Source organism: Melospiza melodia, chromosome 4 (genome assembly GCF_035770615.1).
Source record: "Melospiza melodia melodia isolate bMelMel2 chromosome 4, bMelMel2.pri, whole genome shotgun sequence".
In the NCBI taxonomy this organism is placed as follows: Eukaryota; Metazoa; Chordata; class Aves; order Passeriformes; family Passerellidae; genus Melospiza; species Melospiza melodia.
The window spans coordinates 11,344,970-11,367,071 of record NC_086197.1 but is presented as its reverse complement, the minus strand read 5'-3'; the positions used below and the strand labels follow the sequence as shown (position 1 = coordinate 11,367,071).

The window sequence follows — 22,102 nt, the reverse complement described above, 5'->3', positions numbered from 1 at the left end:
GAAGTTTTCAGTTTGTGATGATGGATGATTGCTGAAGCCCCAGAAACCCTGGTATTATAGTAGTCGTGGGAACAAGAAGTGCAGAATTTGGACTAGACATGTCCTGGTTTAGGACTCTGGCTCTCAGCTGAGGCTGCCAACATGCAAATAGATTTCTCATGTAAAATGGAACTGGATGGCTTGGATCTGTCCATGGGAATATCACAAATGTGGAGAGTTTCCAGACAGCTATATACCTGCAGGGATGGGTCTGTGTTGCTTCTTTCTTGATTTCAAAAAATCGAAATCAGCCTTGTTTCAGCATATGCAGTTTCTGCTGAGTCTCTTGCACTTTTCTTTGGGACATCTTGTGCTGGTCTCAGTGGACCAGGCTGGCTCAACACTAGGATTTAATCTGCTGTAGAGTGAATATGAGTACCACTGAATCCCCTTGAGAGGAAGGAGGATCATGTCCTGATAAATCTTTGGAGTTTACTTCTTTTCTTGTAGCGGGTGAGATGGTCTTGCTCCAAGTGAGCTCATTGCCTGTCATGAAATACTGTGTTGAAAATGACAATGTTCATTAGGCTATACATATATTTTGTATGTTTCACAAATGAGAAATTGTTTTATTCATAGAGTCATTATCCTTTGTAAATATTCTGGTTTTAAATGGCGAAAGTGTTTAGTATCTGGCCACTTTGGTTGTCTGATTTATTTGCAAGCTTCCTCCATTCTTGCTCTCCCTTGTGAGGCACTTCAGGGACAGCTGTCACTGAGTCTGCTGAGACTGGCAGGTATATCTTGGCATTTGCTGCACTACATGCCCTGGTGACAGTGAGGCTGGATGTCATTGGCCAGGGGAGTCATGGAAAAATGAAAGGGCAAGGTAGTGGTGAAAGGAAATCTGGATCTGTCAGCAGGGGTGACAGGTGATGAGATGCAGAAAAAGGTACTGCATGAGCACATCAGGAGATAAAACCGAGCCTGTAAGTACCAAAAGAAACAAGCAGGATATAAGCAGGAATAATCTGCCTTTCCAGCAGAGGCAGACAGCGCGTTATAATTCAGTGAGGCGAGGCAATGTCAAGACAAAAGGGCAGACATGATACACTGGGATACTTTAAGAAGGTTTTATTACACCTTCTGTAACACCCCAGCTGTGTCTGGACCCATGGAGGTGGCTCCAGTTGCTGCTTAAGTAATAATTGCAATACAAATAAATGAATGCATTTAGATCTGGGAAGGGTGACACCAGCACAGCAATGTGGTGGTGCAGTGCTGAGAGAGGACAGGCTGGAGCAGGGGAGCAGCACAGAACCAGACTAGTCAGGGTGTGGTGAGATAAAAGATGATTGACTGCAATTTACCTTCAAGTGATTTGGGCTTCTTTTTCTTTTTTTTTTTTTTTTTTTTTTTTTTTTTTTTTTTTTTTTTTTTTTAATCTACACTCCCTCTAAAACTGGTTCAGCTGAATGGGCAAGTATGTGACTTTAATGAGATTCCTGAAGTCTTAGTAAGAGCTGTGGTTAAGGCCTGTCTGCCAGAAGCAGATGGATAGCAGGACGTTATGATACATCTCTTGATGCTGTCAGCAGCAGGTCCATGGCACAGAACCAGAGGGCAGGGATTCCCCTTGGAGCAGCACATGGAAAGCCTCCTTCCTGGGTGTGCTGGTTTTGGCTGGAGTAAAGGTAATTTTCGTCATAGTAGCTGGTATGGGGCTGTGTTTTGGATTTGTGCTGAAAACAGCATTGATAATTCCAGGATATTTTGGTTATTGCAGAGCAGGGCTTGCTCAGAGTCAAGGCCTTTCCTGCCTCTCACCCCACCCTGCCACTGAGTGGGCTGGGGGAGCTCAGGAATTTGGGAATGAACACAGCTGGGACAGCTGATCCCAACTGGCCAAAGGGATACCCCAGACCCCATGAAGTTGTGCTCAGCAATACAAACTGGGGTGAGGAGGAGGAAGAGGAGTTAAACCATGACACTGGGCAGTGCATCTCTACTGGCTCCTAAAGCAGAGGAGACTCTACTCCAGTGAACATCCTTCACATCTGGAGAAGTGTCTTGTGTCAGAAAAGCAGAAAGTGTTCCTGGATGCACTGGACATTGCGAGGCGTTAAAAGCAAGCCTTGAACTCCAGTCAAGCTGCAAGAATAAACAGGAACTCAAGCTCTTGGTCATTACAGCAAGAATGTATGTCCAGCTCTCCCCAGACCAGAAGAAATCAGACAAATTGCAGAAATGAGGAATGCTGGAGTTATGTGGAAGTGATGTTTTCTTTCAGCACTCCTTATAGTACTCAGTAAAGATCTGTGTCACATTTGGGGACATCCTGAATTTTTAAGAAACAATAATGGTAGGACAAGGAATTTGCATGAGTAACCCTCCCTTTCTCATTTATCAGGGCTGTCTTCCAGCAAGGGTTCAACTCTTTTCACGGTCTGCCAAGTCTTTGCAAATGATCTCATGGACGTGACCTCCCCTTCTTGGAGTCTTGCAGCTTCCCTCCAGCAAACATGGCAGGGACAGTGTTGGGAAAGCAGTGATAGCTCTCCAACTGCTTCTCTGTGACTTTGGAAGCTGGATGTGTAAATTTATGCTTCATGCACAGTTGTCACCTCTGAAGAGTGAACAAAGGCAAACACAGGTACAAATTTCAGGCAGCCAGCCAACACAGGAGACAGTTGCCTAGGGCAGCAGACTGTTGAATGCAGCAGAATGCCAAGGCTTACAAAGATGAAGGCTTGCTGCCACTGTTCTGCCCTCTTAGGAGCATTAAACATTTAAGGGTTGAGATTCATGTCCTGTTTTCAGACAACAGCTCCTTACTTGGCCCAGGTGATCCCTAGTGCTCTGGGTGCAAGCATCGGACCTGCAGTGTTCAAGCAGGTTCACTTCTGCTGTTTGAGTGATCCATGCCCAATGGAAGGGGTGGGATGGGACCTTTTACCATAGAAGTAAGAGCAACCCGTGGTTTTGGAGTTCTTCCTCCTGCTCTTCTTCCTCCTCCTAGTGCAGCAGGAGTGGTCTGAGTTGGTGTAAGTAGGCTCCTGCTGGTTTGGAGTCACTTGGATGGGGAAGGATGGACAGGGATGATGGCCAGGAGGGTGGTGTGCCTGCAGTGAGGTTGGTCCTACCTAATGCTTCACTGACTCTGTTCATCCCAGCCCAGAGCAGCCCTGCTTCACCCCACCTCTCATCCTCACAAAATTTCACTGATATCTCCCACCCAGCCCTGCTTGAGCTAACAGCTTCTCAAAGCTGTTTGAACCTGTCCTGCAGTTGGGCTTAAAAAATAACCCAAGCTTTTTATTTACAAAATCAAAGTCTTGCATTCAGGATTTTGGTGGCAAGTAGAAACCAACACAGGAGGGGAAGATCCTATTCTTCAGACCACCAGGCAAGTGCTCTTCAGCTTTTGCTGTGGAAGTTGCTGGCTGAGCCTAAATCCCTGCAGCAATGCCTCACCTGCTATTATCACTGTTTCTGAAGTCAAAAACACAGCCACTGAAGAAATTATTTCCAGCACCTTAAAAATTACTCACTTCCATAATTCACATATTAGCTCAATAACAGTTGCTTTCACCAGCAGCAGATTTTAGGTAGAATTCAGAGTGTGAGACCTCTCCTGCTGAAGGAACTCCTTTAGTTGCCACCTTTGACAGGGTATTAGGCTGGCTGCATAAGCCATCTCATCCCATACAGCAGTACTTATGTCTTGTGTTTCCAAACAAGATGACAAGCACTTGCTTGTGCTTGTTGGCAGTCAGGTTGCTGCCAGCAGTATTCATAACACTTTACTGTTATTAATCATCGTCTGCCTGTGCATATTAATATTTAAAATGAGATATGCCATTAATGCCATGTGTTTCTGGACCAAGGTTCACGTGAGCATCTCCCAGGCTTTCCCAGCTGGGAAGGTTTTATTTTCCACCATGCCATGGTGCTGTCGGTGGGACACCAGTGCAGGGCTGCCTGGTGCTGTGTCCTGGCTGTGCACATGTGCTCAGGGAAGCTCACACGGACATTGACATCACCTGTGTTTGTGGAACTGCCTCATCAGCTGCTGCCGTCTCACATTCCTGGCTGGGAGAGGCACCCGGGCGGCTCGCCATGGTTTACTCCTTTCTCAGAATCCGCAGGGTGAGGGCAAAGCCTGGAGATACACTTCTCCCATCATGTCATCTATTTACATGGCACATGCCTTGTGTGTGTGTGAGACAGTGAGGGCTTTTATTTTTTTCCCCTTGCCCTAGTTCTTCTTTCTGGCTGTGGCGAGATGGAAAGGTGGCACGCTCTCATCTCTGCCAGCGAAAAGGTTTTCTGTATCTGAGGCTGGCTTGGAAATTCCTTAGGTGACATCACACCATGTCTGTGCAGACTCATTGTTTGTCATGGAAAAGCCATTCATCCATACATAACTTCCTTCCTCCCCAGACTCAGGGAGATAAACTTTCCATTCTGTCTATTCCCTATAGAAACAGACCCAAAACATGTATGCGTGGCTATACACACATACACCTCGTCACGCTTGTGGCTGTGGGAGGAGGAAAAGGGAGGATATAGAAGATGTGAATAAAGTCACCCTGTTTTCTTCAGACATGGATCCTGCTGTGCCCAAGCAGTAAAACTCCCCTCCCACCGAGGTGCTGGGTCACACAAGGCTTTTTTGTCCTGAGGCTAATTCTGGCACTTGCAGCCCCACATCTGCCTGCCAGGTGAGATGGGCCACCAGCTGCAGGTACAGCACATCTGGATGGGGGAGGAAGCGAAGCGTGCTGCAAACAAACACAGCAAGTCCACCGTGGCGGGTGCGAGGAATTTGATAAAAAATATACTTCAGCAGTCTGGGCTGCCGAGGCTGGTGATTCATGTCTCGGGTGCTGCTCCCGAGGCAGACGGCAGGGCTGGGTACTCGTGTGCCCTGCAGCCCGGGGGGACTCACACATCCAGCCGGCCTTTGGGGACCCACAGGGGCAGGGCTGGGGGGACAGCAGGCCTGGTGAGGAGGCTGGGGCAAGAGGGGCATTTTTCCGTGGAAAGGAGGAGGGAAGCGTGTGGTGCAAGGTAGGACAGGACAGTGGGAAGCCTTGAGGAGATGGAGGCAGCAGCGGCAGCGTCGATGGTCTGATAAGGTGGCTGTGTCCCTAGGACATGAAGGAGGCAGGGTGTGAGGAGCACGTTAGAAGTACCTGCACGGTGCAGGACGCCTGCATTTGCTTTCCGTCGGTGTCCGGGACAGGCAGGGCTGGGGAGCTGCCGGACTGCCCTGCCTTTGAGGTTCGCGGTGATTCCAGTGGAGAAGGGAGAAAGTGTTTGGACAAGAGGAGCCTTTGAAGCTTTTCTCCTGTCCACCTCCCCTGCCCATGAAGCCATCAGGCTCCGGTGCCTGCCCTATCCGCACCCGTCGCTGGCGGCCCGGCCGAGTCTCGCAGACCCCCGCCCGGAGCACGGGGCTGGGGCCGTGGCGTGGGGCCCTTCTGAGGCCCTTTTGGGGAGGGGGCCGCTCCTTTCCGAGCCGCCCGTGCATTACAGAGGCAGCGGGGCCAGCGCGGCGCTTTGATGTGCCCCGCCGGCTCCCGCACACCTGCGGCCGCGGGGCTCCCGGCACCGCCGGGCCGGGCCGCGCTTCAAAGGCGGCCGAACCGGGGGCTGCCCGGCGGCTCCGGGAGACCCTCCCGACGGGCGACAACAGCCCTGCCGTCCGTGCGCTCCCCCGGGCCGCTCGCGGAGGCTCCGGCAGCGCGGCCCCTGCCCCGGGGCCGGGGGCGGGCGGGAGGGAGGCAGGGCCGCCGCCGGAGCCCCCGGGAGGCGGTGGCCGGGGGAGGGTCCTGCGGGGTGGGAGGGGGCGGCAGCCGGGCTGAGCTCGCCGCGCCCCCGCCGCACGCAGGCCCCGCTCCAGGGCTTCTCTCGGCGTTTCTCCGCAGGGCGCCCCGTCCCGGCGGCCGGCTCGGCGGGGGCTGCCCCCGCAGCCCACCATGACCGGGCCGAGGCTGGCCCTCGCCGCCGCGCTCCTCTGCAGCTGCACCTCGCCGGTGGCCGACGCCAACTCCTGGTGGTAAGTGAGGGGAGCCGGCGGCGCCTTTGTCCGCCGCGGGCCGGGGACCGGGACCGTCCGACTGCTCCTGCCCTGCGCCCTCCGCGGCAACTTCCCTGCCCCCCGGGCTTCTTTCGCAGCTTCTCTCCGGGTTTCCTCCCTCCCGCTGTCTCTGCCCGGTTTCGGCAGCGGTGGGACGCAGCCCCTCTCCTCCAGGCATTTCTGGGCTCCTTTTGTACGGGCTCGCTGAAATGCCGTCCGGGCTTTAGGATGTAGGGAATGCGTAGGGAGTGGATGGGTAAGGTTTCCTAGCCGCTGCCAAAAGCCCCGGGAGCAGCCGCGGAGCCCCTTCCCCCGAAGAGCGGAAAATAGCCTGGCTCCAAGGCAGCAGGCATCGCTCGCTGGCGCTGTGTAAAATAGCTGCTGGCTTTCTTCTGCGGGGAAAGTGCTGAGCTTTCTCTCTGCCCCCTCCCCATCCCGGGTGTCCTCTGTGTTTAAACTCGGGTTACAAACGAGCAGTGTTACTCCCGCTAGAGCCCTGGAAAAGCCTCGCATCTGGCAGAGCTGCGGAGGGAGGCAGCTGACATGAGAAATGCGCCCGGGCTCCCGGAGCGGGGCTGGGCTGGTGGGGAGAGGTGTCGGGCGCTTCGCGGAGGGGGCCGCTCCCTCCACACTCCCTGGGATGTTTTTCTCATCGTAGGTCTTTGGCCATGAACCCCATCCAGAGGCCTGAGATGTACATCATCGGCGCCCAGCCGGTGTGCAGCCAGCTGCCGGGGCTGTCCCCCGGGCAGCGCAAGCTCTGCCAGCTCTACCAGGAGCACATGGTGTTCATCGGGGAAGGCGCCCGCAGCGCCATCAAGGAGTGCCAGTACCAGTTTCGGCAGCGGCGGTGGAACTGCAGCACGGTGGATAACACTTCCGTCTTTGGCAGGGTCATGAAAATAGGTAGGAGCACCTGGAAGCACAGAAGTACACCCAGCAGTACAGTGCTGGGCCACTCTGTCCCTCTGTCCTTCAAATGCACACGCAGCACTGATGAGCCCCATTAGCGCGGCTCCTAAAGCTGCCTCTAACGAGCTCTCCCCATTCCCTGGTGTGCAGGCGCTGCCCGAGCGCTGCCCGTGCCTGGCTGGTGGCCCCGATGCCCCTCGGCCACAGCAGGAGCCAGCAGGGGGGCGAGGGGGACACAGCTTCTTTTGGGGAGCATGGGAAGGTCAGGAAGAGGGGGGCTGCCTCTGTTTGGTGGGCTTCTTTAAAGGTAATGAGGGAAGAACCCGCAGGCAGGAACAATGGCCCCGTGTTATCGTTCCCAACATCTCCGACGGGGAATGCAGCCCTGAGATGTGGGAAATATGGACTCTCCGGGCATGGAAATTCCCCCACTTCCCCGCACTGCCACTTTCTGTGTAAACCTAAGAGATTTTTATAATTCCTGCCCTGCTGGCCGTAAAAGGCACATTGACAGGCCATTGCTGCACTTGAATTGAGGTGTGACCTAGCTACATTGTCCCAGCTCCTTTTGAAATGCAGTCATCTGATGGCAAGAAACTGAGAAATCCGGGCTGGGTTTGATATGTCCGACAGCCAGGCCAATAAAGAAAAGGTGTTAAAACAGTCACACACACACACACACACACTCTCCCTCACTCTCCACAACCCCTGTCTAAAGGTTTTGTTTCCCACCCACAAAGCCAATCATTTACACAGAAGAATCAGAACTATTTCTTGCTTGTGAGCTCGAGGGATGGAAAAAGACCTTCAGCTCCTGTACCCCCAGTATTGCTCACACTGGTTTTGGCTTCACTCTCAAAAAAACTGCAAAAGCAGCAGGACACAGAGAGACAATGCATCTTTAATACCTCTGGGGCGTTTGAGAGATAGGGCACAAAGTCCTGTGATCTCTTCTGTTTGATCCTGAAATTCATGTGTCACCCTAGAGAATTCTAGGGATATTTCTGCACGTGTTACTCAATCTTGCAGAATTCCTAATTCAGCACACCAGAGCTGCTCTAATTCCTCTCTTTCTGCCCAGCTCATACCCCAACAGTTCTTCTCTGGGGTGCTCCCCTGGGAAATGGCGTTTCCTGGAAATTCCTCCAGTTCTGACACACATCCAAGGCATCTGTGCATCCTTGATCTCTCACTTTCTGATAGCAAGGGTGGTGGCCAGATGGGGCTGCATGCAATCCCAGATTGTTAAAACTTGTGCTTTGGGGGATGAAATCTGAAATTTCCATCTCTCCTTTCTGATGTCACTCCCTTCTCCTAAAAATGGTGTAAATTTCAAATCCCCAGAGAAATACTTGTGACTCCACAAGGATGCAATAAAGTAGGAATCTTCCCTTTTGGAGCAATACTCATTCTCCAGTGGCTTCCTTCAACTCTGGGTTAGTGCAGTGAGAGAAGAGAAGTAGGGTGAAGTAGGAGAGAGCAAAGATCAGAGCTGAAGGATGAAAAGCTCTGGAAGAATCAGAATGTGTAGAGGAAGAAGGAACTAGAGTGGATAGTGGAAGTGGGAGGATTTCTCCTCACTAAAACGAATTTGATCCTATGAGTTAAGATTGGGAGTAGATTTCTTTGTGTTTTGGTGAAGGCAGAGGTGTTGTAGGTGTGTGATGGGTCTGGCCACTAGTCCTGCTCCTGCCATTTGGTTTGTGTGTGCATGCATTTTTGCAAACCTGTCCCAACAGAGTTTTGGAACCATTCTCTGCTCAGTTAGAGCACATTCAGGTGTTTATGCTCCAGCGCCAGGCTGCACAAAAGAAAGATGTCACTAAAGGTGTGCAGGGGTATTCCAGGATCTTTGGTGACTCATGGCTGTTATCTGTGTCAGTGATAAGCTGCTGTGGAGGGAGATGCTGCCTCTCCTCTTTTTTTATAGCTTCACCTTCCGCTTTTACATTTTCCTACACTGTAATGAGTCATTGCTTATCATTGCAGCAAATAGATTTTCCACACTGGCGAAGACAAAGCCTTTCAATCTCTTAGGTTATGCCAGATATAAAGTCATTCTTCCCTGGGTTCATACTGTGTGTCTGTCTCCTGTTTTCAACCTCTGAGCCCCAAATCTGGACCACAGCCCTTTTTCTGTACTCGGTGCCAATGGCACGAGAAAGGTCTGGAGACCACAATATCTGCAAGAGTGCACAGACATGCCAGATTGCTGTGGGGAGGGAGAGGAAGGGAGATAAGAAGGACCCAGAAGGTGCACAGTGTGCCAACAACCCTTGCTGCCCACCCACCGATGTGAGCATGGCACACGTTATGGGATTTCTGGAGCTGCACTGGGTTGTGAGAGGGGAGGAGAACCTGACTTGGCCAAAGCCTGGGAGATCCGTGTGAGAGCACTTAGAAACCTGGAAGATCAGTTTCCTTTCCCCTTCACAGAACTTGACTCTGCTCAGGAAAGGAGAGCTGGTTGGTCTGTGTTTAATCATTACACCTTCATTTTGTGCTTTTCATGGGAGAGAGGCAGTCCAGTGATACAAAGCTTTTGGAGGGGCACCCATAGCACTGAACTAGGCTGCTTTGGAGCATTGTTTTCTCCTAGTGTTTGTGTTGTTTTGAGACTTGCTCTTAGCTTTTAAATGGGGTTTATTCAGTAACAATATATAATGTAAAAAAATTATCCTTCCAAAGTTGCTTCCTCTTCTGTCAATACAGATTTTAGGCTGCACGTGTGTGTATATATAGCTCATTTTATACATTATATACAGACATTCCTTACTGCTGCATTTATGAGGGGGAGAGGACAGAGCACCCCAAAAGGGCACGTTAGAATTTCCTCAGGGGAGGAGAGAACATATCTCCTCCAGAGGAATCCTAAATGCAAGGCTGGGGTTTCCAGGTTAGTCCAGTCATTTCTGGAGCCAAAGATCTTATCTCTTCTGCCCTTTCAAATGCTAAAAGGGGAAAAAAAAAGACAGTCATAAAAGCAGAGAACAAAGAGAAATTTTTTTCCCTTGTTTTTCTTCGAGATCTACAAACTTTAGGGTAATGCTTTTAAAAACAACGGGCTGAAAGGAAAACTTTTTCATTTGAAAAGTTAAAGGGACACACTTTTGTGTCCCCTTCTCCCATTTCCTTCTCGAGCAGCTGCAGAGAGGCGATGCTCAGGAGCTCCGGATGCCGGAGCCGCAGCCCCGGCGGTGCCCCGGGAGCGGCTCCATCCCCGGCGGTGCCCCGGGAGCGGCTCCATCCCCGGCGGTGCCCCGGGAGCGGCTCCATCCCCGGCGGTGCCCCGGGTGCAGCCGCAGCCCCGCTCCCGGCGGGCGGGCACAGGAGGGCAGCAGAGCTCCGCCGAGCTCCCGAGCTCCGCCGGGCACAGCTCCCGGGGCCCGCAGCCCTGTGGATAATATTCGGGAATAACGCCCCAGTTCTTGGAGACGGCAGCACGGAGGTGCGGAGCTGGGCTGAGTTTGAGAGGACAAACGAAAAGCCAAATGCTTTTCCAAGTGTTTGCTTTGGGAGGGAGAACCCCACCCTGCTGTGACTTGGTCCAGCCTCTTGTCCCACCACCGTCCTCAGCAGCCTGAACGACTCGTGCAGATGCAGGGGCTGCACACTGAGTTGTGCTGCTGCATCTGACAGGTGGAGATTATTAAAATGTGGACAGTGAAAGTGTAAATCCCAGTGTCTTTTCAGGGGTCTCAGTCAGGCTGTAAGGATGCTAAGCACCTGGAGTCATGCAGTCTCTGTTGCACGGGCTGTCACAGTGAGGTCCTTTCCTGTGCATGTATTTTGATCTTTATAGACAGGGAAGTGCTCTTCTTTAAAAGGGTGATTGGTATTTCCTCAGGGCTTTCTCCATACAGGTAGGGGCAAAACTCCACATTGGACTGTTACCTTAAAAGACTCATAACATGGAAAACAAACTAGATGAGTAAAAGCTTGATTTTAGTTACTGAAGAATTACCCTAACTCCCTTACACATCAGTCTCATCTGAGCTGCCTTAACTAGGAGTCACTCCTGTGTATCTCTTGGACCAGGGAGGTTTGGTGAGCATAGATCTCTTCTAATTACCTATGGTGAGCATAGATCTCTTCTAATTACCTGAAAGTAAAGACCTCCCTTCTGTGTTATGTAGCATTTTATCAGCTGTGTTCCAGAGCAGAAACCCTTAGTGTTCATCTCTCATTTAGGTGGGGTGAAAAAATCCAAAGTTTTTCTGCCAGGTGGGTGCCATTTACAGCCTTGCCTTTGTCTTGGGTCATTACCACTAAGCTGGTGATAAGCTGCTATTAATTAGGGATTGTCAGCACGTGCAAATTGGAACAAGAGCACACCAAATGTGTCAGCTCAGCCCTGCTGAGGGAGCTGGCATTGAGAGCCTCCTGAGATGGTGATAAACCATGCTTTGAGGATCTGCCCTTTGAAGTCAGCAAAATTTGCTTGAGAGCATCTTGCTGGGGTTTGGTGTAAGTAGCCCTTCACAATTAGATTGCTTATTCTAATGAAGCTTTGGCAGTTGTTCTCTTTATCACCTGCAGGTTTGGTGATGAGCACAATGGCTCTGAAGGTGTTGGTTCAGCTATTTATTAGACATGTGGTGAGAGTGCAGGTGTGGATTGCCTCCTGGTCCCTCTCCCTCTCTGCAGACACTCAGCACTCGTGGTGCTTGGCCTCATGCAGTGCTCTGGCTGTGCTGGTGCCCCGGTCACACTGGGGCTGAATCCCTGCCAGGAAAACCGAGCTGGAGACCTGATCCAGCTGTGTAGGGCATGCATGCCAAGCAGGGCAGTCCCTAGTAAATCTGCTAATGGAAAAGTCTTTTCATTTATTATGCTCTACATGGGAGTTTTACTTCTTCCAGCACCGTGGTTCTGCAGGCAGTGGAAGAGCCCCTGCCTTGATGTTGCAGTGTAAAAATGAGTTCCCTCCACTTTGTCTACAAATAGTTTTACGTAATCATACGTAATCTTACGTAAACTACAGTCAGTCCAAACAAGAGGAGCCCACAAAGACTGATGTCCCAATTAAATGAAAACCATTCCAGAGCAGCAGCTGGCTTAAGCAGAGTACTCCTTTTGCACAGACCCAACCTTGTTACTTGTTCTTAATGGCAAATGCAGTGGCTAAGTCAGCAAGTGTATTTTCACCCTCCTGCTGGTTGAGAGTTTCCTCCAGGCTAGCATTAAAGGATAAGAGGGTCTAAACATGGAGAAGTAAGAGTGAAGTAGGATAAAGAAGAAAGGATAAATGAAGGGGAAAGAAGCTGGAGTTGCTATCCAGGATGAGATGGATCCCTTGCACTTGACCATCACATCCTTTAGTTCCAGTAGATTCTGTGCACCTTCTTAGGAGCCTGTTTGCATGCTCCTGGCTGTGTGTAGCCCACAAAGCGAGACCTGTGTGGGGTTAATTTGCTGTCCCCTCTCTCGCAGGCAGCCGAGAGACGGCCTTCACGTACGCGGTGAGCGCGGCCGGCGTGGTGAACGCCATCAGCCGCGCGTGCCGCGAGGGCGAGCTGTCCAGCTGCGGCTGCAGCCGCACGGCGCGGCCCAAGGACCTGCCCCGCGACTGGCTCTGGGGCGGCTGCGGCGACAACGTGGAGTACGGCTACCGCTTCGCCAAGGAGTTCGTGGACGCCAAGGAGAGGGAGAAGAACTACGTGCGCGGCTCCGAGGAGCAGGCGCGCATGCTGATGAACCTGCAGAACAACGAGGCTGGCCGCAGGGTAAGGGCGCTGCTGGACCTTTCCTTTTTGTCAGGGGGACAGTCAGAAGGGTGGGGGTAGCTGGATAGCAGATTCCATGAGGGTTTGATGGGGGATAATCCTGTGATGCCCCAGTAAAAGCATACAGTTGTGTTTTCTGCATTCTTGTGACTATTACAATGTTGACAGTATTCCGGTTTTAATGTCAGGTTTCCATTTCCAGTGAATTCTGGGGTCTCTTGAGATACTGTATGGCACGCATATGTAGGCATTTAGGCCCTTTCCAAATAAACTAGGTGCTGTTATGGCCCATTTTTAAGGTTTATGTCTAAGAAATTTGCTTCCCAGAGCTCTGAGAGTAACAGGCTGGTGGTGGAAAGAAGAATCTTTTGGCACATAGTGTTACAGAATCACAGAATAATGAGGTTGGAAGAGACCTCTAAGATATTGAGTCCAACCTATGCCCTAGTTCTTTTCTACTGCCATCATTTAGATTTTTGGGAATATAAGGCCAGGAGCCTGGCTATCTCTGAAACTCAGAGATAGCCTTGTTCAGTTACCTTGGCACTGGGCACAATAATAAATAGTTTGCTTTTAGGTGGCAAACATTTTTTGAGAAGATTCACACTTGTGATCTGAGGACCCCTAGGGATGGGGAATCCATGACTTCCCTTTGTGGTATGATGTCAGCATTAATGACTGTTTCAACTCTGAACCTGATGATCATTTGAATTTATCTGACACCAGCTTCCAGTCAGTTCTTTTTCTGACTTTTACAGCTAAATCCAAAACCCTCTTAGTAATCAGAATTTCCTTGGCATACAAGTATTTATCTACCGTAATTTATTCACCATTCTTTCTTGACAAACTAGATGGAGCACTGAAGACTCTCTTGCTTTCAGAGGTTCTCATCAGCCATCAAATCATTTTCCTGTCACTTTAGTGTACCCTTTCCAGTTTCCCATACCCCTTTTGCATGCATTCAGTGTATGCACTTTTGCTTTTCACACAATTCCTCTGTCTGTGATTAATAGCCTGGAAGGTGTAGCATCATTCATATGCAGTGCAGCTGAGTAATCCTGCCTCTTTCAGGATTTCAAGTAGAACAGGAATACTAACTTGAACATTTGTGCATTTTCCCCAGGGTGTTTTAAATTTTTATCATTCTTCCCTAGAAGTAAGCTTTTCAAAGGTTAATTTTACTTCTAATTCATGTTAAAAAATCCCATTAAGTGTACTTAGTCTTGCTCTTCCGCACATTTCTAACTAATATCCTTATTTTCCTTATCAATTTTCTGCCCTTTCTTACTTCTAATTGTTACTGAATTATCTTTCCCTTTCCCTTGGATGTCTGTCTTTTCTGCATGTAATTTCAGCTTCATTTTGACACCAAAGATGATTTGCTCCATTTTTTTTGGTTGTGAAATTGGTGTGTCAGGTTGAAGCATTGCAAGTACTTCACGGTTCTTTTGCAAAACCAGATTGGGGTAAATTTGCAGTAGGTGAAAAACTGGACTTGAAAGCTGAGTTTTGGTTTGGGATTGGGGTTTTTTTTTGCCTTGGGTGGGCAGAGGCTTTGCATTTGCTTAGGAAATGGGGAGAGTGTGTGGAGGGACAGTAGCCTGAATGTGACATTTTTTTCTGAATTACTTGCTTTGGGCATCCCACATGTCTGGAACATGAACTTGTACTACAGATAAATTCCCTGCCTAAAGCAAGGAGTGAACCTGAGACTCCAAGGCAGAGTGTGGTCCCTAGGCTGGGGTGCCAGGTGAACTGCAGTAACATAGATTAAATGATTATTTTAGATTAGATTAAATTAAAGGGAAGACTAACCAGTGTGTAATTAAGCTCATAGATTTTAAAAAAACCCAAACAAACAAAAAATATTATAAATTAAGGGAGCTGGTTAATAAGCTCAGCTGAGGAACCTGGATGTGGAGGAGGTCTGGAAGTTTTTCAAGTCCAGGATGCTAAAGCCATTACAACTCTGCATGCCAACAAGAGTAAAAAGGTTGTAGGAAGAATATCCAGACCTCACTGAATGAATAACTGCCACAGAGAAGCTGTTAGGAATAGATCAAGAGCCTGCTAACAGTGGAGGGGAAAAAAAAAGATAGCAAATAAATAATGGAAAGCTCTGTCTTAGAGGTCAAGAAGTGTAAAGAGGAGGTGAGAACAGTAAAACTCACGCTGAGTCAGACCTTGAAAAGGCTAATAAAATAAACAGCAAAAGTTTTCTAAACTTTGCACACTGGAGGAGATTGGAATAAAGGAGACAGCCAGTGAGGACAGGGCTGAGTCTAAGGGCAGAGAAGTTTTGGTACCCTAAGTGAGTGAGTGCTTTGCCTAGGTCTTCCAAGTTGGGGTGGGGGACACTGGATATCTCAGAGGAAAGTAGGAAATAATTTGAGAAGACTTTTTCAAAGCTTGGTCACACAATCATATAGAACATCTGATTTAGAGCACTGATTTTCTAGAAGCAGACTAGATCTGATAGGTCACATTTATATGAACTTCTGTGAAACATTTGAGGTATTTCCCTCATGGGAAATTCTTGGTAAAACTGGAAAATGTAAGGAAATTTGCAGTAGCTATGAGATGGACAAAAAACTGGTTCAAGGAAACATGTCAGTAAGTTGCGTGAAAGAATGGAGCTTGATTTTAGTGGAGCTTAATTAGCAGAGCTCATCAAGGACTTGCCCTTAGGATTTTTAATTCTGAGCCTCAACACAATTGCTAGCAATGGGCTGATGAACTTTGCTGTTGATGCAAAGGTGGCAGGTATTATGACCACAGAGGACAATCTGAATTTTGTACAGCAGCTAATGACACTCAGTAAAACAACATTCAGACCATCATTTGAGGCCTTGCATGAAATACATCTTTAGTCATTAGGAAAAGAGCAGGAAAGAATTGGTTGCAGCAGTTGGCTGCAAATGGCTGCAGATGTAATATGGCTTGGAAGGTGGTAAATATCCTGTAACACACTAGACATAAGTCTTTTTATACAACATGGGGGAATACTAATGCCATGTATTAAGCTCTCGTGAGGCCCCACAGTATTGTGTGTTCTCATATTCCCAAGTAAAATGACCTCAGACTAGAAAAGGCTTGTTAGGGCTGACCCAAGGGATAGGAATCTTTTCTTAAGAACGTGTGCTAGAGCAGCTTGCCATATTCAGGCTAGTAAAGTGAAAGTGGAGAGAGGATATGACTGATGTCTTTGTTCGTGGGAGAAATACTAGGGAAGGAAAAGTACTTTTTAAGCAAAAAGCCAATTTGGCACAATAGCAAATGGGCATAAAGTAAATACATATAGGCTGGAAATCAGAAAAAGATATTTTATTGTTGAAATGGCAATCAGAATAATGGTGGCTGAAAACCTAATTGCTCTTAAAAGGGCATCCTATGCATTTAGGGAAAATGTTACTTGAAACAGTGCCTACAATAGCAAGACATCACACTTTATAACCCAGGAGGTCCTGTCTAGTCCTGCATTCCTAAACTTCTGAGATACTGGTTTTGTAAGTAGGAAGGTGCATATGAGTTAAGTCCTCATTCCCAGAAGTTTATTCTGGAAGCAAAGGACTGCTGGAGACCCAGCAGTGAGCACTGCAGAGTGACCACCAGCTGCCACCCCACTGCAGCCTTGCCCTGCTTTCACAGCCAGGGTTTCAGCTCATACTTTCTGATTTATAGGCAGATTTTTGGCACACCCCTTCACTCAGTTTCCTATGAATGAGAAAGTTCTCATTGAATCCTGAGGAGCTCTGGTGGCAGGAGAGAGGATTGTCCCTTCTCTCTGTGCCTCTCAGGAGCTGAGGAGGGACAGGAGGGAATCAGATGTCTTTTATCTCTCAGGCAGTCCTGACCCCATCACCCCTTCACTCCACATCGTAGTCCTTGTGGTGGTGGCTTCTGGCTTTATTGCTGCTGTTTGTTTGTCTTTGGCTGTTATCTCAATATGTGTTTTCCTTCCATCTGTCTTTTCCTCCAACTGGTCTGCATTACCCTCTCTTACTGCCCCCCTCCTTATCTGTGGCTCTGTCTGGCAGGCTGTGGCAGTCAGTCCTCCCCTGTGTTTACCCATTGAGCATATGGCAGCCCTCAGTCATCAGTCACTCCAGCCACTGCCTCAAGAGCCTGCAAGGGGGTCTGGCTAATTGACCACTGAGGAATTGCCCATTAATTCTCCTCCTGCTCCCATTCCTGCACAAAGAGAATTGGAAGAGAACTTGGGCTTATGGGAAGGGGCTTTAAGCCCTTCCATTAGAGGCATTTTCAGCCTGCTTAAGTGGCATGGCCATCGGTCAGGCCCTGCCCTCAGAACTGCTTGTGGGGTCTGTTATTCTCTACCTTGACCTGAGCTCTGTCAGAGAGGAATTCTCCAATTTCCTCTGCCCTCTCCTCCTCTGGGCAGTGAAGGGGGACAGTGGGAGAGTCATTCAGGAGCTGGAAGCTGTGTTGGCTCCACAGCACATGGATGGTGGGAGCTGTGGGGGCTGAGTGGCACCGTGCTCACCTGTGAGCTCTGGTGGCACTCTCCTTCCCCAGAATGGCTCCTGCCCACAGGGGCCAGATGTTTTGAGCATCAGTTGCCTAAAGCCAAGTCAGAGTGAACTCGTTCCCATGACATTAACTGAAGGGGATTGAGTTGCAGTGTTTTTCTAAAGGAACAAAGCCCAGGATTAGGAAGAATCATAATACTTTATAAAAACACATGCGAGGGCAAGGGAGGCATGAGTGGCCTGGGATTTGACAGAACCATAACCAAAAAGTGCTAACACAGGCTTATAACAAGCAAGCTGGCAGTGTGGTGAGGATATAGTAAGTGTCTGGGGCTCAGGAAATTTAGCTGTAGCCTGTCTGGTCATAGTACAGCAGGAATCCTTAAGTAACAGTGTGGTTGGTCCTCTGCAGTTGTAGTTTGATCCAAGACAAGTGCTTAACTCCCAGCTTGGAGCTGTTACGTTGCACTATGAGGGATTGCCTTGGTAAATTGAGCTCTGAGGAGCAGAACTAAAGCTTTTCTGTTTTAAGGGCTCACTCCATTGACTTTCTCAGGAGCTGGATTGGCCTCCATGTGATTTAGCCATTAAGGCAAATTGAATCTTCACTAGCTGTCAAAAGCACTAGACATTAGCTGGGCAAGGAGCAACCAGTTGTTGTGGGAGAACTCTGACCTCTCCCTGCTGGTCCAGAACGTTGTTGTAGGCAGAAGGTTTTGCTTGCAGTATGCTCAATTGCCTTAATCATCTTGGCACGTGAAAGCAGAGAGCTGGGAAGCTTTCTTCTGTGTCAGTGAGTGAGGCAAAAAAGAAACCTCTGCGTTTGGCTGCTTTTTTTCCAGCAGAAAACCTGGCTGGAAGACACATGGCCATCTCTTTCAGAGCACCCTGTTTTGTTCTCGTGTTCCTCGCTCTCCCCCACCAGATACAGCTGGTGGTAATTTTGCAGCTGATGCCAAACATCTCTGCTTGGCATGCAGGGTCTGGCAAAAGCACTGCAGGATGCAGGATGGTCTTGGGAGAGCAGATGTGAGCCTGATGGTGAGGGGATGATGAGCCAAGGGCTGGGGGTTAAGCTGCTGTAACACAGAGCAGCTCTGACAGTGAGGGAATGCCCATCTCTCTGTCAGTGCCTGAGAGCTGACAGAGCTCACGTGGCATTGCACTTTTGTACCTGTCTCTGAAATTAATGGGAAGAGCAAACCCAACCTGGGTTTTTTATTTCTCAGTATTTCCCTCACCTCCCAGCTAGCGTGGGGAGGAGGAGAGTAAAGAGGAGAGTTTCCCTTCACATCCTGAGCTTGCTCAGATGAAGGTTTTACACTCTGAATTTTCAAGACTCTTTGCTAACTTTGATGCTGGATTTCCAGGGGTGTGATGCATCTGCAGCCCCCGCAGGCTCCTGAAAACGTAGCTGGAAGTGTCTGGGAGAAGACAGCACGGGAAGCTGGCGTGTGCTGTTGAAATGCTGGCAGTTCTGCCTGGTGACAGCCGTGCTAGTGGAGGGAGCCGGGCACGAGATGGCGCAGGAACGCAGCCAGGGATGCCTGGGGAGCAGCGCCTCTGGGAGTGCAGGGATAAAATGTTTCTAAAATCATGGAGTGTTCAGGGAAGTTAGAAGGGAAAGATAGGCCTGGTAGGCCCTGAGAAAATGTTAGGCTGCACCTGTATAATCATTTAATGACTGTGATAAATGGTATGATTGTTAGATGTGATGATTGTTTGGTAATTGGGTATAATTATTGTTTAATCGTGACAAGAATTGTGAGAAACGATGTTGGGGGGTTTGATAGAAATTACAAAAATCCATGCTTAGATGAAATCACAATGTAAGTTTAATAATTAATATGTAGTTATGGAACGATAAAGGTATAAAAACACATTCATCCTGAACCCATGACAGAGTCAGATTTGGATCTGTACCCCTGACACCCAGAGCTCTTCAATAAAAGCACCTGTATATAATCATTAGATATTCCTGAATGCTAGCACCTTGAGCTGCCTTCCAGGGAGATGTGTCCCTTTGTGTACCACCACCCCTGCCTGCCTCTCTCTGGGCACTGCCCCTGGATGAGCTCCTGTCGGGGCAGATGACAGGAAAGGGTGTGGCCCATGGATTTGTTTCCAAAGGATGCAGATGTATCCCTGTAATGATAGTGCTGGTTCCTGGTGCGGGCAGTAGGAAATGGGCTGGTTCCCAGGTGTTCCCATTTCTGCAGCACCGAATGGGAAAAACATGCCACACCGTGGAGGTCCAGCTCAGAGCTTCCTAATATCTCACTAGATTTAATATCTCACTAGATACGCTTTTCTGCAGCTTAGGGAGTTAGTCTAGACAAGCATTAATACACAGAGCATTGTTCTATTTGTCTTTTCTACTTTTTATGTAATTTTTCTGCTATCTCATGGCTACTGCTCAGCTCTAATCACAGTTCTGCTGTCTCTGAAGCCTGCTTTTTGCAGCTTTCCCAAAACCCTCTGATTTTATGGATTCCCACAGTCTGTGAGGTGGGGAGTTTCCAGATTCCACGCAAAGAGGGCTCCTTCCCTTTTTCTGCTGCTCTTGACCCTGCTCTCGAGCCAGAAAGAAGGTGGGGTGAGGAGGTCGTGTTTGCAGGCAGTGTAACCAGAAATAGAAATTCTTAGGGAGCAGGAACGCAGCAGTCGCACCAGGGGGAGGAGAAGACCTTTGTCTGCTCTGAAGGGCGAAACAACAGCAATTGCAGGATAATCAAAGCGGTTCTGAGAGCGCCGTGAATTCGCTGTAATTAAGCCAGCTGCCAGTGCAGCGGGAACAAGCACGGCCCTGCCCTGCCTGATCGCATTTCTCTCCCCACAGGCCGTGTACAAGCTGGCAGACGTGGCCTGCAAGTGCCACGGCGTGTCGGGCTCGTGCAGCCTCAAGACCTGCTGGCTGCAGCTGGCCGACTTCCGCAAGGTGGGCGACCTGCTCAAGGAGAAGTACGACAGCGCCGCCGCCATGCGCATCAGCCGCAAGGGCAAGCTGGAGCTGGTCAACAACCGCTTCAACATGCCCACCCAGGAGGACCTGGTGTACGTGGACCCCAGCCCGGACTATTGCCTGCGCAACGAGACCACGGGCTCGCTGGGCACCCAGGGCAGGCTGTGCAACAAGACCTCGGAGGGCATGGACGGCTGCGAGCTGATGTGCTGCGGCCGGGGCTACGACCAGTTCAAGAGCGTGCAGGTGGAGCGCTGCCACTGCAAGTTCCACTGGTGCTGTTATGTCAAGTGTAAAAAGTGCACAGAGATCGTTGACCAGTACGTCTGTAAATGAAAGGAGCTGCCAAAGCGACAAATCTATATTATATAAATCTATATAAATATATTTTATATTTGTATAAATAAACAGATTATAATAATTAAAGAAGCTTATTTAAGAGACATTTTGGTTTTGAAGTCTCCCCCCCACACACATCAGGCCAGCTAATTTGATGTTCCTTCAGTTCTGCCAGGGAATCTGTCTTTGGGTGCATCTCCCCTCGGATGCTTCAGTCAAAGCATACCAGCATGTGCTCTTTCATTACGGAAAGAAAGCCAGTGAGAGAACCCACTCCTCTTTTCTTCTCTCTGATCAGTAAATCTCAGCATTTTGGAACACTTACTGCACATTGGAAGTTACAGCCAGTCATGGGTGAGTCCTAGTTATTCAGATTTCAAATCCTGCACTGGGAAATTTGGAACTGGTTCTTGGTGCCTCTAAAGGGCTTTGTCACATTTAGAGGGAAGGTTAGCTAAGGCTACGTGAGTATGGCTTAAAATCCAGAGTCTTGTAAACCATTCCTGGATGCTCCCCAGACCACAGTGGGGTAGATGAAAGTTCACAGCCTGCTGTTGTGAGGAAGGAAGGTTCAACCTGTGGCTGACCAGTGCACAGCCTGGCAGTGCCCATGAAGCCAGCACCTGGCTCTTCTGCACCACGTGGGCCAAGGGAAATCTGCCCAGCTCAAACCACGTGGCTGTGTGTGTGAGGGATTTTTTCTTTTTCCTTTAAATCCCATGCTGAAACTTCATTTTTCAATAGAGAGGAAAAGCTGCTGGTGCCAGGGGTGTTTGCAGAGTATATTTGTCAGTGGAAAGAAGTGCTGCACACACACACATGCTCAAAGCTGCACTCCTCATCCTGCTGCCAGTTCTCTCTGAAGTGGCTGCAGGTGGTCACCTTGTTCAGCTCTGTTAAATCCTCCTCACCACCAGCCCAGTTGTATAGTTTCTCTTTAACATAAAATGCCCTTCAATGACATTTCTTTCCCTCTGTTACTTGTGTATATGCCTGTTTTGTTTTATTCTTTTGGTGAGGTTCTTTTATTTTGCTGCTCTGTTTCAGAGGGCAGGGGCTGTGCTCTTCCCTGGCATAAGCTAACCACAGGAATGTTTGCTCCCAGGGTGTGGGTGTGTGTTCACTGTGGAAGTCTTCTCTGTTTTATTTCCTTGGTAATAAAGCTGTATCAGGGCAGAAGGCATTACCAAAGTCTGCTAATCAGTCTTACCACATTGGGATTTTAGTTCAATCCAATTCATAAAGCAGGGAGCAAATGCTGTTTCTAGCACAAGACATTTCCTGTACCTCTCAGCATCTGCAGAGTTCATTTGCAGTCAGAACAATCAAGAGAAGCCAATTCCCAAAATATAAGGGTTTGCTAATATGCATCCTCTTTGTTACTGACACCACAAGGGTGTTGGGGTTTTTTCCCTGTAAATTTTAAAATGCTTAAAATATGCCAATAAGCAAGGAGCCAGTCATGAAGATTATTGTTTTTATATTAAACCTCTGTTTCTTATAAAACATTGCAGTTTTACAAATTCCACCATTTCAACCACCAGAGAACAATTTATATGTACCTTTCATATTTCAAATATTTGAGGACTCCAGAAAAGCACAAGGAAGA

At 48.9% G+C, this 22,102-nt stretch overlaps 1 protein-coding gene across 1 annotated transcript in view; it reads left to right on the top strand.

Moving 5' to 3' along the window:
• WNT5B (Wnt family member 5B) overlaps window positions 1-21,674 on the top strand; it is a 55,189-nt gene extending 33,515 nt beyond the window's left edge. Inside the window, exons 2-5 of the mRNA XM_063153872.1 lie at window positions 5,913-6,043; window positions 6,723-6,970; window positions 12,410-12,702; window positions 20,032-21,674. Of these exons, the coding sequence (XP_063009942.1) occupies window positions 5,913-6,043; window positions 6,723-6,970; window positions 12,410-12,702; window positions 20,032-20,490 (1,131 nt within the window). The 3' untranslated portion in view covers window positions 20,491-21,674. The remainder of the gene's footprint in view (window positions 1-5,912; window positions 6,044-6,722; window positions 6,971-12,409; window positions 12,703-20,031) is intronic.
• The last annotated feature ends 428 nt before the right edge of the window (window positions 21,675-22,102 follow it).